Genomic DNA, 14,895 nt, shown 5'->3' with positions numbered 1-14,895 from the left:
TGGATGTTTTTATTGCTCTGAAAAACATGCACAGGGTCTATGTTGCTCGGCTGGGCTGGGAACGTCTTGGGGTCCCACCGGAGGAGCTGGAGGACGTGTCTGGGGTGAGGGAAGTCTGGGAGGAAGAAAATAAATGCATGGATGGATGAAAAACATGCATCTGTCCATAGAACTGACTCCAATTTGACTTGTTTGGATGGAAATGTTGTTCCTTTGGCCATAATATTCCACATTATATCATGGAATTTATTTATCTCCAGAAAAATGACACAGTGTCACTTTAGTCACATGGTAAATAGTCACATTTTATACATTTCATGCTTTTCCACCTTCAAGTCACTCAAAGCGTTTTACATCAAGGAACCACTCACCCTCCAGAAGACTTCCCTCGATATTCAACGTTACAGCTACAGGTTTTGGTGTTTAACTCTCTCGTTGCAAATCAAACAATAATTTCCCATCCAGCGCTCCAAGGATTAATGAGATTATGTCCTTTTTGAAAGTGGAGACGATTAGATATTCCAAAAAGAGTATTGTAAACAAATTTTATAGAAAGTGGCAACCATTTTTTGACACTTTTGAAACTGTCTAAGCCGATCTCCACCCCCACTTTTTTTTTCCAATTATGTATTTTGTTTTATTATTATGTATTTATTTTATTTATTTATTTATTTATTTATTATTATTTATTTTTGTATGATTTATAATATTGTTTTATTATGTAATGCTCTTATCCGTTCTTTCAGTCAAGATTTATGTGATAAATTAATTTATTTTTGTATTATTATTATTATTATTATTATTATTATTATTATTTATTTTTTATGTATTTATTTATTATTATTATTTATGTATTTATTTATTATTATTATTATTTATTTTTCTATGATTTATAATGTTTTATTATGTGATGCTCTTCTTCTTCTTATTATTATTATTATTACTATTATTATTATTATTTTCATTATTTATTATTATTATTTATTTATTTTTGTATGATTTATAATGTTTTATTATGTGATGCTCTTCTTCTTATTATTATTTTCATTATTATTGTTATTATTATTATTAATGTATTTATTTATTTATTTTTGTATGATTTATAATATTGTTTTATTATGTGATGCTCTTCTTATCCGTCCTTTCAGTCAAGATTTATGTGATAAATTAATTTATTTTTGTATTATTATTATTATTACTCTGATCAGCACATAATCCTTTGTTCATGGGCAAGACACTTCTTCCCATGCCCCTAAGAAATATAAGAATGTGTTATGTGAGAGATTATTGGTAGTGGTTGGAGGTGGTTGGTTAATGGCGCAGATTGGCAGCCACTTTTATCAGTTTTCCCCGGGGCAGATGTGGCTACAGGAGTTGCTCACCACGAGAGAATTTGAACAAATTATGTAACGAAATCAAAGCTCTTAACTCAATATTATTATGTAATTGTCCACTGATCCGAAGGTTAGCCGTTCAAATCCCGCTCTCGACATAAACATAATTGGTTGAGCGGTCAGATCCAGTGCCCCAGAGGTTGGCGGTGCGACTCCAGCTCCCACAAATAACTGCTGCTGTTGTGTCCTTGGGCAAGACACTTAACCCACTTCGCCTCTAGTGCCTGCGTACGCTGGTGTATGAATGTGTGTGTGAGTGGCTGCCTTGAAGGTGGAAAAACGTAACTATTTCCCGTTATTTTCTCCATGGAGATGTTGTAGTTTCGCTTTGAAACGCTCCACAAAAATGGCGTAAAATTGGGCAATCTCCATGGCGACGCGCAGACGATTCCAAAACTCACATTCAAAAAGATAAAATAAGATCGTGTCATAAATAAAACAACTCAAACTGAATAAATTAAAGAAAGATTTATCCCATTTATACCATAGTTTGGAATATACCAGACGCAACATTTTTCGTTTTTTGGCAACTGACCTATCATCTACCAGAAAAGTTCCACAGTACACCTTAAATCCATTACTTTTCCATCGAAGACCAAGAGGAAAGTTCACTGTTTTGCATTTAGTTTTGCAGTTACAGACAAGTATATCGAACAGGGTCGAGCCAATGTCTGCGGAATTCTAAACAGTTCAACAACAGTATGAAATCTATGGCCTTCAAGGTTACGAAAGGAAAAAGAACTAGATCTTTGTTCAGTCTCTGTATAAAATGTTTACCTTCCTGTAACATTGAGCCAGTATAGCTCTATAAGAAAGTGCCATCGTTCTCACGGCTGTATTATATGGACATTGTGGAGTTTGGCCTTTGCATGTACTGTACCTGGGACCTGGGCGTTCAGTTTCCAGTTGAAGTAAAAAGTCCTTCTTCTCGCTCTTCGGAGAAACTTTCCCAGCTAATGTAACGATAACATGGCCTTGAAGTAATAAAGTGACGCCAACAACACATGGAAAAGTTTTGAAAAGTAAAAATAATCATGTAAAGTACGACAAAAACTCCAATATCTGTTATAATTTTAAAGCGTAAACCATGACCCGATGCCATGGCTGAACAGGGAAAGAATATTTGAAGAGGTAATTTGCAAAAATGGATGAATGTTATTTGGAAAAGTTATCGGAGGCTTGTAGTTTACTCTTATACAGCGGTGTCTTGTTTATCACGGGGGTTATGTTCTAAAACTGAGCCGTAATAAGCGAAATCCGTGAAGTATCAGCTTTATTTTTTACGATTATTCTCTGTGTTTTTGTCTGTAAAACCCCTCACCACACACTTTATACACTTTTCTCACACAGACGTTAACATTTTCTCACATTTCTCTCTCGTTTAAACTCTCTCAAAGTTCAAACCTTCGTAGGCGTCTTTGTCGGTGCAGAACGTTTCATCGACATTGTGGGTTTTGTCGGTGGAGAAAACACATTGCAAACAGAAGAGAATGGAGGAGAAGGAAAGAACGAAAGAAAGAAGAGAATCGAGGAGAAGGAAGGAAAGACAAAGAAAGAATGAAAGAAATAAGAGAATTGAGAATGAAGGAAAGACAGAAAGAAAGAAGAGAATTGAGGAGAAGGAAGGAAAGAAAGAAAGAAAGAAAGAATGAAAGAAGAGAATCGAGGAGAAGGAATGAAAGAAAGAAGAGAATCGAGGAGAAGGAAGGAAAGAAAGAAAGAAGAGAATTGAGGAGAATGAAGGAAAGACAAAGAAAGAAGAGAATTGAGGAGAAGGAAGGAAAGAAAGAAGAGAATTGAGGAGAAGGAAGGAAGCAAAGAAGAGAATTGAGAAGGAAGGAATGAAAGAAAGAAAGTATGAAAGAATTGCAATTTGTTTTCTCCCCGACAAAACCCACAACGTCGATGAAACGTTCTGCACCGACAAAGACGCCTACGAAGGTTTGAACTTTGAGAGAGTTTAAACGAGAGAGAAATGTGAGAAAACGTTAACGCCTGTGTGAGAAAAGTGTATAAAGTGTGTGGTGAGGGGTTTTACAGACAAAAACATAGAGAATAACTGTAAAAAATAAAGCTGATACTTCGCGGATTTCACCTATTGTGGGTTATTGTAACTGTTCTGTCTACGTTTTGTAATGCCACACTCTCCTCTAGAGGTCGCCCTAGTGACTTGAGTTGTTTTTTTTTCTGAGCTCAAAGACAAACCTTAGGCAGGGGTCAGTACTTTTCATTGCAAATTTGACTAATCCTACTAATATAACCTAAATAACATCACACTGCTTTGTCATACAGACCTAATATTAATATTTCAAGCCGTATTTAAAGTATGAAGTCAAAACCGTGTTAAATGCACCTTCTGAATTATCCACTGTACTGACCACTGGCCGTCCATGTCAAATATTTTTCAAGATACGGCCCTCGGTGAAAAGAGTTTGGGCACCGCTGAGGATTAACAGTCAAGGAACCACTCACCCGTTTACTCACACATTCATACACCACTGTACGCAGACACTTGCTCAAGGAAACAACAACAGCGTTCATCTCTGGGGTGGATGGATCTGACCACTCTCTCGAAATGAAGTTTACATCGAGAGCGGCTGATAGGTTCACCCTTTTTAACCCATATTACAGTTCAAAAGAGAAGACGAGAGATTATTTTGTCTCAATATTGAGGAGAAAAAGCGGAGAGAGGCAAAAAACCTTCAGTTACAACATCACAGTTACACCTCGCACCCTCTTTCTGAAGCTCCACCGTTTTTCTCCCTTTATTAACTTAGGAACCCTAGTTACAAATGCACTGTGCACTCTAAAGGGATGGGGGACATAAACTTTGCAAGCAGCGTAAAAACATATGACAAAATTCACAGAGAAATATGTTCTGTTTTTGCATTTCCAGAAGGTCACTCTTTCCACAAAACATCCTCCCATGACGTTTCTGTTTTAGGTTTCACAGTGACCTTCTTCCAGTGGGATCCTGCGCTTTCAAAAGACATTTTCTGCAAGACTCAAGAACAAACATTAGTGCAGATTACATAGTTTACATAGTTGAATATAATGATTGTAATAAAGAGTGAACATTACATTACAGTACCTTTAAAATGAACAGTGAGATAACATAATATAACTTGAATATATATTTTGAATCCATCAGCGGCGTTCGAACCGTCAAACTTCAGCTCAGTGGACAAACGCTCTACCAACTGCACCACTGTCCCCTGCGGACTCTATTCACACCCGTATCCTCGTCCCACTGTCTCTGAGCGCTCTCTTTTCCTCTCCGTAGGTGTAGCGGAGGTGATTGTTCTGGTGGGGGGCAGGCAGACCATCGGGATGAACCAGCGCTCTCTGACTGCCGTGACCTGCTTTAACCCCCAGAACAGTAAGTGGTACCCCCTGGCCAGCCTGCCCTTCTACGACCGCGAGTTCTTTAGCGTCATCTCTGCGGGAGACAACATTTACCTGTCAGGTGAGTCCGACACTGTGGCTTTTACAGACCCGCAAATGGCTTAATGGTATAGGAAGAGTATAGGAAAGGGTCGGCTATAGGGGCTTAGCAATGTCACTTTGAGCCAGTCCGTGGTTGCAAGTCTTGCCGTAAAATTGACCGAAGAAATCTATAAAAGTTGTGTTCGTGCTTCAATATTTTGCTCAGAAAGTCTTGTAATAATACCGTACTTTACTAGTTACTTTTCAGTGTGATTTGTCAAGGGTTTTAGTCCAAAGAAACTCCTAACTAACCTATTCGAATAGCGCTTTTTATTGCAGTTTCTATGTAGTAAAAGCCAGAAGTTAAATCTGTCTGTGGACAAAAAGTTGTAGGAGTGAAGCCGTTTCGCCGCTCGTCCAAGCCGCTTCTTCAGTTCTGGTCAGATTAATGAAGAAGCGGCTTAGATGAGCAGAGAAACGGCTTCACTCCTACAACTTTTGGACAGATTTAACTTTGGTTTTTACAATGGATCAGACCTGGACGACTGAAGGATCACACAGACAGTTTCTACGTAGTTAAACTCTAATGTCCAAGCTCAACGAAGTTAATCTGAACAAAATTTTGCTTGTAAAATTCTTCTTCATACACAAATAGAGAGTTTATAATCAGTGGATGTGCCCATACAATGCACTGACCAGCAAACATATTGTAATTTTGCATTTTTTGTAGAACAGTGACATAGTTTGATTCTAGAAACACCTTATGAACCCCAATTATAGTTTAAGGCCATTACTCAGTTAAATAGCTGCCCTTGTTTTATTATTATTATTATTAGTAGTAGTAGTAGTGGTAGTAGTAGTGGTGGTGGTAGTGGTAGGAGTAGGACTATTTCCCAGTGGAATTTAGTTTTTCCTACAGTCATAAAACGGTCACTGCAGTTTTTACAGCCAGTTTTCATGGTTCATTTCGCTTCTAACTGAGCTTTTTTCTTTATTTTTGTGTTAAATTGTCATAGTAGTCGACTAGTTCCAAACAGAGGGACAATCGGAATGATCATTTCCGCTGTAATGTCTTTAAGGTTTATGGAGAGTGGAGCTAAACTCACTAAATCAGGCAGCTGCAGGTGGGTTACGGGTCAGAGGTCGGAGGTTAGAGGGTCAGGGTCAGACAGTGGACGTGGAGCTGCGGGTGGATGTCACTGAAAACGTGTTAAACATTTTACGAATGTGAGGAAAAACGATGCGCACTTTCGCCTACGTCTTTGTGTATCGAGGCTAATGCTAATGCTAATTTTGGAGCCTAATGAATTTTAATTAGAGTAACGCCACAGACTGAAATAATCTACACCTAAAAATAACTGGGTCGTCCTTACATTTTATTTTGTTGCTTTGTTGTTATGGTAGATTTAACGTTTTAGTAGAAGTTAGCTTTAGCATTAGCATTAGCATTGACACACACGTCTTTCTAAAAGCAGACATGTCCTTTGGTGAAGTTTTCCTCACTTTTATTAAGCATTTAACATGTTTTCAGTGACACCTGCAGCTCCTTGTCCACTGTCTGATCCTAACCCTCTGACCTCTGACCCCTAACACCCCGTCCACTGTCTGATCTGAATTCAGTGATTTTAGCTCCACTCTGTACAAACTTCATAGACGTTACATAACTCCAGTAATGATGGCGCAGACTGTCCCTCTGATTGGAATTGGCCGACTACAGTTGTCCACAGAGCCAAGAGCTTTGGACATGGTGCTCCTTTTTCCACCTGTCAGTAAAAAAAAAGAAAAAGAAAAGGAAAAGAAAATTACACTAAATACCAGAATGTCACTTTACACTGTACGGCTGCGTTCACACTTCAGTTTAGGTTTAGTCCTGATGTAGACTTGGTTTGGTCCTGGTTCAGTCCTGGTTTAGTCCTGGTTTAGTCCTGGTTTAGTCCTGGTTTAGTCCTGGTTTGGTCCTGGTTTAGTCCTGGTTTAGTCCTGATGCAGACTTGATTTGGTCCAAGAACAGTCCTGGTTTAGTCCTGGTTTAGTCCTGAAGTAGACTTGGTTTGGTTCTGTTATAGTCCTGGTTTAGTCCTGGTTTAGTCTTGATGTAGACTTGGTTTGTTTCTGTTATAGTCCTGGTTTAGTCCTGATGTAGACTTGGTTTGGTCCTGGTTTAGTCCTGGTTTAGTCCTGGTTTAGTCCTGAAGTAGACTTGGTTTGGTTCTGTTATAGTCCTGGTTTAGTCCTGGTTTAGTCCTGATGTAGACTTGGTTTGGTTCTGTTATAGTCCTGGTTTAGTCCTGATGTAGACTTGGTTTGGTCCTGGTTTAGTCCTGGTTTAGTCCTGATGTAGACTTGGTTTGGTTCTGTTATAGTCCTGGTTTAGTCCTGGTTTAGTCCTGATGTAGACTTGGTTTGGTTCTGTTATAGTCCTGGTTTAGTCCTGATGTAGACTTGGTTTGGTCCTAGTTTAGTCCTGGTTTAGTCCTGATGTAGACTTGGTTTGGTTCTGTTATAGTCCTGGTTTAGTCCTGGTTTAGTCCTGATGTAGACTTGGTTTGGTCCTGGTTTAGTCCTGGTTTAGTCCTGATGTAGACTTGGTTTGGTTCTGTTATAGTCCTGGTTTAGTCCTGGTTTAGTCCTGATGTAGACTTGGTTTGGTTCTGTTATAGTCCTGGTTTAGTCCTGGTTTAATCCTGATGTAGACTTGGTTTGGTTCTGTTATAATCCTGGTTTAGTCCTGGTTTAGTCCTGATGTAGACTTGGTTTGGTTCTGTTATAGTCCTGGTTTAGTCCTGATGTAGACTTGGTTTGGTTCTGTTATAGTCCTGGTTTAGTCCTGATGTAGACTTGGTTTGGTTCTGTTATAGTCCTGGTTTAGTCCTGGTTTAGTCCTGATGTAGACTTGGTTTGGTCCTGGTTTAGTCCTGGTTTAGTCCTGATGTAGACTTGGTTTGGTTCTGTTATAATCCTGGTTTAGTCCTGGTTTAGTCCTGATGTAGACTTGGTTTAGTCCTGGTTTAGTCCTTTTCTCAAGTAAATTCAGCAGATTTTTATTAATAATCTGACTTAAAAAAACCCCAAACCTGGTAATAAAAATGACTCATGATTAAAACCATTATATTCTGTTGACTTTTCCCCTGTCAGAATCCACACCCACTTATTCAAAACGGTCGGATTTGTGCGTGCGGATGAGTTGTATAAACAGTAGCCCACTCTCAGTCTGTCACATCGGTTTTGTTGTTTCCTCTTTGGTGCCGACAGACTCTAAAAGCCCATTTTAGGAGCTGTGTTCTGGGTGAGCGCTCCGTTAGATTAATAACAGTAATTAGACACATTTAAAAGTGTTTTGTTTCACACGTCCATAAACTACAGCTAACGTCCTCGGCCTCTTTAATAGCGCGAGAGTTATAGCGTTACAATGGGATGCAGGGCCGTCAAACAACATTTAGGGGACTGGGGCAAGAAGCCTCACTTGGGCCCCCTCTAAAATAAAAAAAAATACAAAGATGGTCCGATTCTGGGCCCATAAAACTCAGGGTCCCAGGAAAATGCAGTAAATGAAAAGAAACGTATACTAATGGTTGAACATAAGTGTAATTTAAATTGTATAGTGTTTAGAGGAAAGTGTATTGCACAATGACACAACAGCACTATGAACTGGTAGAAACTGGGGTGGAATCACACGCTGTTTATATAAATGGACATAGCTAACCCGCTAGCCGCTACGTTCCAAATAGGAAGTGAGCATGGACGCGCTTTCGGCTCCATCGACTCTGGCTCCAGTTCACTTTCTATTGAAAAACTGTGTCCTCTCTCTGTACCTGCTGCTGTCAGACTCGTCGTTTTGGTCTTAAATGTTCGTATTAACCCTCTACATGATCCTGGTGTTCATTTTTGAGTTTTTTTTTAATTTATTTTTTAATTAAATTTTTTTCTTGTTATTTTTATTATACTTTTTTTGTTATTTCTTTATTTTTTTGTTATTTTGAGTGTTTTTAATTTTGAGTTTTTTTTTTTCGTTTTATTGAAAAACTGTGTCCTCTCTCTGTACCTGCTGCTGTCAGACTCGTCATTTTGGTCTTAAATGTTCGTATTAATCCACTCTACATTATTCTGGTGTTCATTTTTGAGTTTTTTTTCTTTTTCCTTTTTTTTTTGGGTTATTTTTATTATACTTTTTTAGTTATTTCTTTATTTTGAAATTTTTTTAAAGTTTATTTTTCATTTTCTTGAAAAACTGTCCTCTCTCTGTACCTGCTGCTGTCAGACTCGTCATTTTGGTCTTAAATGTTCGTATTAACTCGCTCTACATGATCCTGAGGTTTTTATTTCACTTTTGTGTCTGTAAATCAAGATATGAACATTAATAACAGACAAATCAGCCGACTTCTTTCCCCGAGGTCATTCCCGCTAGCGTTAGCAACAGATTAGACTGACAACGTTACTAAGCGCTCGCATGCTGGTTTAGCATGGAGCAGGTAGGGGCGTTACCTTCAACAGCCTCGCTCAGGATTGGCTGTTTAGTTGCTATGATACTCACGGTCGGAATTCCAAATATATGGAACTTGGCTCCAAATTCGCTGCTATAACTGCTAGCCTTGATTAGCTTCATTCGACCGGAGTGAACGCTGTGGTCGACGTCACGCTCACTCAGTCCACTTCTTTATACAGTCTATGAGCTAAACACTGAGCTTATATAGCAGAAAATCTTTAGTTTTGTCCATAAATCAACATTAATAAAAGACAAATCAGGCGCCTTCTTTCCTTGAGGTCACTCCCGCTAGCGTTAGCAACGGGTTTGATTGACACTGTTGCTAAGCGCCCGCTCCCTGCTAAACCACTGATGCAGGCGGGAAGAGGCGTTACCTTCAACAGCCTCGCTCTGGATTGGCTCATTGGTTGCTATGATACATCCAAGTCTAGAACTCGGCTCCAAATTCGCCGCTATAACTGCTCTAGCCTCGATTAGCTTCATTTCACTGGAGCTGAACGCTACGGCTAACGTCACACTCGCTCAGTCCACTTCTTTATGAATGGAAGTGGTGACCTGTGGGTTTGTGGGTGAACACTTGAGGTTGCCGGTTCAAACCCCACTTAACAGCTGTTACCTTATATTTACATCATCTTGTTGTATCGTGTCCAATTTTCCCCAGTTGTGGCTAGTTCCTTAAACTTTATTTCAAAAAGGTGACCCTGAATGTCATTGCTAACAACAACTAGCATGCTAACCGTGCACGAGCCTTACTTCCTGATTCTCCGTCAATAAAACCACATTATAATTAGACTCGGACAGCACACACAGACTTATTTTGACCTCGAGAACTGCTTACGCAACACTTCAGAACTACGACAGAACAAAAACATCGTCTCCCGCCGCTGAAAACATGACTTAAATGTTAAACGCTTTCCGTCCATATTGTCTCGGCGCTAAACTAAAGTGCATCTGTAAAAGTTTCATCTTTCGATAAACCTTCACAGACGACACAGAACACTTGACATTTCTTTCTACCTGAGCCGGTTTCATTTTTAAAAAACCCACTCAGCCCAAAAGAATCGCGCGTCTACGACACGGCTCGGCTTTTGCGGTGACCTTTGAGAGTGGAGGAAGTGGCTGACCTCTCCTCTCGCTCTCCTCCTCCTCCTCTTCTTCTCTATAGACAACCCCTCGCTTTGTGCAGGAAAACTGAGGCTATTTAGACAGAACGGCCTGAGCAATTTCTATGACAAAGGTGACGAGGATGAACCCGCAATTTAAAGGTTGACTGTGGGACTTTTTCGGTAGGAGGGGTTAGCTACGTGGTTGTCTGAGATGTAGACGACTAGAATGTTCATGCGCCGGTTCTGCGAATGGGGTCGTTTTGCCGTAGATCTGACCTGTAACTTTACCTGGTGGCGTTTCCTACTTGTCTCCATGGAGATAAATGAATTAAATGCTGTACTTTGAAACACACAAAATGGATTCTCGTGAAGTTTAAGTCATGTTTTAACGTTGTTACCTCCTCCAAAACCGACCGGGACACACATTTGAGTGACATCTCCAAAGCTCAAAATGCTCCGTTCCACCTTGTGATGTCATCAAGTGGTAGTTTTCAAGTTAACGGCTACTTTTTTACCGTTTGTTTAGCTGTAATTAGCAGTTCCACGGCTGAAATCATCCAAATGATTCTAGTGAAGGTCGCACTTTATTTCATAGTTTGTCTCGGGTGCGACTTATATGTGAAATTATTAAAATATATAACTTAACGTCTTTGTTATTGTCGCACTGAGAACCGCGCCAGGAAACTGAACGACCACTGAAAATGTAAAAATATCAACATTACGTTCATTTAAAAGACATTTGACAAAGACTGAACTAAAATGCCCCTAAAAGAAAATCGTACTTCGCTGAGAGGAAGCGGAAAGAGGAACTTCCTCCAGAGTGGGTGGAGTTTTTCAGAAGCGACACCGAGGACGAAGAATTCAGTGGATTTACTGATTTGGAGTGAGATCCAGAGTAAACTTGTTGCTTGTTTTTTCTGCTTTATTTATCAGATTAACTGTTAATATCTTACGTTAACAAACCAGACACGTGTTCAGTTCTGTCTGTGCTTCATGTCGCTGAATAAATATAAATGTGTTACGTTAGCGTTAGCGCGATGTACTGATATTCAGCCTGTTGTTCTATATTTTATTATTCTTATTATAACTTACCTTTAAAGATAAAATGTCTGTTCTTGGTCTCAGATTTTGTAAAAATAAATTTCCCCCCAAAATGCGACTTATATACGTTTTTTTCTTCATCATTATGCATTTTTTTGACTGGTGCGACTTATACTCCAGAGCGACGGTAGTTTAAAAACACAGCAGAGCACTTCCTGTATTACCACATGATGACATCACAGGGTGGAACAGAGTGTTTTCAGTTTGTGAGAAGAACTCAACCTACATTTGCAGAGTTTTTCGTGTTGAGCCTGTGTGAATGAAACAAAACACAACTCCAGGTCTGTTTGCGACGAGGAAACAACATTAAAACAGATAAAAATACAGCGTAATACAGATAATTTACAAAATTAGATCAATCAAAGTAAAAAAAAAACGTTTATTCACTACAACTAATTCTCGAAAGTCAACATTTCAAATAAGAGAAGAGACCTTAAAGCAGCACTACGTAACTTTACTGTAGCGTTAATCTGATCTCTCTTGCATTTATCCGATTACATGTGTTTATTGTGTGGGGAAGGGGTCGCCTTTCCAGAGATCTGACCTGTAACCTGATCTGGTGGTGCAGCCTGATTGTCTCCATGGAGTTTTATCAGTTTAACCATTCTAGCAAAATGTAAAAACAAAAAAACATCTCCATGGAAACAAGCAGATAGCAGATTTTACGCCAGAAATGTTACACAGTGCAGCTTTAATCCCCTTAAACAAGCTTCAACTTCAAAATGGAAACTCATCGTAACGACACTGGTCTTTTTTTTAAAACTGAAGTGATAAAGCGCGGTCTCGTCGTCTTCTTCTACTCCTCCGTTTCCTTCCGTCTCGTTCAGTTGTTCTGGCTCCACAGCGGCGCCGTGTGAGTCCTGGTGTGAAGTGTAAAAATGGAGAGAGTTTTTTCCTCCGTCTGAGGCCCATTTGTGAGCGACTCCTGAAAACGCTCCGACGTGGAAATGCAACGGGATTTGTCCTTCCTTTTTCCGACCTCCTCCCTCTCCCTCTTTCTTACGTAATCACTTTCTTTCTCTTTCCTACCTCTTTGTCCCTTTTGTTTTCTCTTCTATCTCACTTTCTTTTCTTTCTTCCTTTATTTCTCCCTCTCTTGCTCTCTACCTCTTTGTCTTTTTCGCTCTCTTCTCCCTCTTTTTCTCCTCTCTACCTCTCCTCACCCTTCTGTCTTCTTTTCTTTCTCTCTCCTTTCCCTCTCCTTCTCTGTACTCATTCGTCCCTCTTCTCTCCCTCTTTTTCCTTCCCCCTCACTCTCACCTCTCTCTACATCTGTCCTCCTTTTTTCTCTCCCTTCCGTCCTTCCTGTTACTCTAACACTCTTTCTCTCTCACACCCCCTTCCTCTCTCCCTTTCACCCTCTCTTCTCAACCTCCCTTTCCCTCTCTTTCTCTGACCTGCTGCCTCTCTCCTTTGCCCCTTCCCCTCTCCTCTCCCTTTCTCTCTTTCCATCTCTTTCCTCTCTTTTACTCTCCCAGTCACTCTCGCTAATCTTCTTCCTCCCTCCCTCCCTCTCTCTCTCTCTCTCTCACCTGTTGCCTCTCTCCTCTCCTTTCCCCCTTCCCCTCTCTTTTCCTCTCTCCTTCTCTCTCTCACCTGCTGCCTCCCTCCTCTTTCCCCTCTCTCTCCGTATCCTCGCTTTCCCTTTCTCTCTCTCCCGCTCTTTCTCTCTCTCTCACCTTCTGTCTCTCTCCTCTTCTTCCCCCCTCTCCCTCTCTCTTCCTCCCTCTCCCTCTCTCTTCCTATCCTCTTTTCGTCTCCCTCTCTCTCCCTCTCTCTGCCTCCCTCTCTCTCTTCTCTCACCTGCTCTCTCCCTTCTCTCCTCTCCCTCCTCCTCTCTCTCCCTGCCCCCTCTTCCCCTCCCTCCTTCCCTCTCTCTCTTTCTCTCCCCCTCTCTCTCCTCTCCTGCCCCCCTCCCCCTCTCTCTCCCTCCCCCCTCTTCCCCTCCCTCCTTCTCTCTCTCATCCTCTCTCTCCCTCCTCATCTCTCTCCCTGCCCCCTCTTCCCCCTCCCTCCTTCCCCCTCTCTCTTTCTCTCACCCTCTCTCTCCTCTCCTGCCCTCCTCCCCCTCTCTCTCCCTCCCTCCTTCTCTCTCTCTCATCCTCTCTCTCCCTCCCTCCTTCTCTCTCTCTCATCCTCTCTCTCCCTCCTCCTCTCTCTCTGCCCCCTCTTCCCCTCCCTCCTTCCCTCTCTCTCTCTTTCTCTCATCCTCTCTCGCCTCTCCTGCCCCCCTCTCTCTCCCTCCCTCCCCCCTCTTCCCCTCACTATTTCTCTCTCACCCCCCCCCTCTCTGTCCCTCCCCCCTTTTCCCCTCCCTCCTTCTCTCTCTCTTCTCTCACCCGGTCTCTCCCTTCTCTCCTCTCCCTCCTCTCTCTCCCTGCCCCCTCTTCCCCTCCCTCCTTCCCTCTCTTTCTCTTACCCTCTCTCCTCTCCTGCCCCCCTCCCCCTCTCTCTCCCTCCCCCTCTTTCCCTCCCTCCTTCTCTCTCTCTCTCTCTTTCATATAAATGTAAATGTGTATTTGGGAAACATATGAGCAGGGCGTCCGTGTGCGTCCGGTGGGAGCCGCGGCGCCAGGTGGGAAATCAGAGGTATTTGGACGCAGCCAATCAGCTCGCTCGCTCTGTGTACCCCTTCTATACCCGTCGAGCGGGTCACCGGGCGCGCTCAGTGTGACGGACCCAAACGCTCCGACTCCAGCGGAACAGAAACCCTCTCACACGACTCCACTTTGTCAACAAATCACATTTAGTCGGCCAAGAAAACCAGACATTTCAGACATTCAGAACCTTGTCAAAAATGTATAGCTCACGCGACAGCTCCACTAAATCAAACGGAACATAACTTTATTTTTTAGACTTCGCCCGAGAAAACGCTCCGAGTTTTTCCTCACCTGGGATCCAGAACACACACTTCCACACACGGAAATGATAAATGGACAGTGGAGACATTTTTATATGGAGCTTGAAACCACACACACATTTATACAGTGAAGTGTCTTGCCCGAGGACACAATGACAGTATTCATCTGTGGGAGCTGGAATCGCACCGACAACCTGTGGGTCAGAGGATCTAACCTTCTGTGACAAGAGGAACACGCCGGCCCCTCGTTTATCGCGGGGGTCACGTTCTAAAAATAAACCGAAACAGGAAACGAAGTCCGCGAAGTTTCAGCGTCATTTTTTACAATTATCGAGGAGAAGGAAGGAAGAAAGAAAGAGATGAATGAAACTAAAATGGTAGGATGAAGGAAAGCAGTAGGAAAGGAGGGAGCTAGGAAGAAAAGAAAAAAGCATGGGATGGAGGATGAAAGAAGAAAAGAAAGAATAGTGATAAAGAAAGGAATGAATAAAACCGGAATGAATGATGAAGGAAAGAGTTATGAAA

The 14,895-nt window shown here is 41.5% G+C and overlaps 1 protein-coding gene across 1 annotated transcript in view; it reads left to right on the top strand.

Moving 5' to 3' along the window:
- Window positions 1–14,895, top strand: part of LOC117392565 (kelch-like protein 29) — a 566,396-nt gene that overhangs the window by 458,736 nt on the left and 92,765 nt on the right. Inside the window, exon 10 of the mRNA XM_055232188.1 lies at window positions 4,678–4,860. Coding sequence (XP_055088163.1) covers window positions 4,678–4,860 — 183 coding nt within the window. The remainder of the gene's footprint in view (window positions 1–4,677; window positions 4,861–14,895) is intronic.

The sequence above is a fragment of the Periophthalmus magnuspinnatus genome, chromosome 24 (genome assembly GCF_009829125.3).
Source record: "Periophthalmus magnuspinnatus isolate fPerMag1 chromosome 24, fPerMag1.2.pri, whole genome shotgun sequence".
Classification (NCBI taxonomy): Eukaryota; Metazoa; Chordata; class Actinopteri; order Gobiiformes; family Gobiidae; genus Periophthalmus; species Periophthalmus magnuspinnatus.
This window is presented reverse-complemented; position numbering and strand designations above follow the sequence as displayed.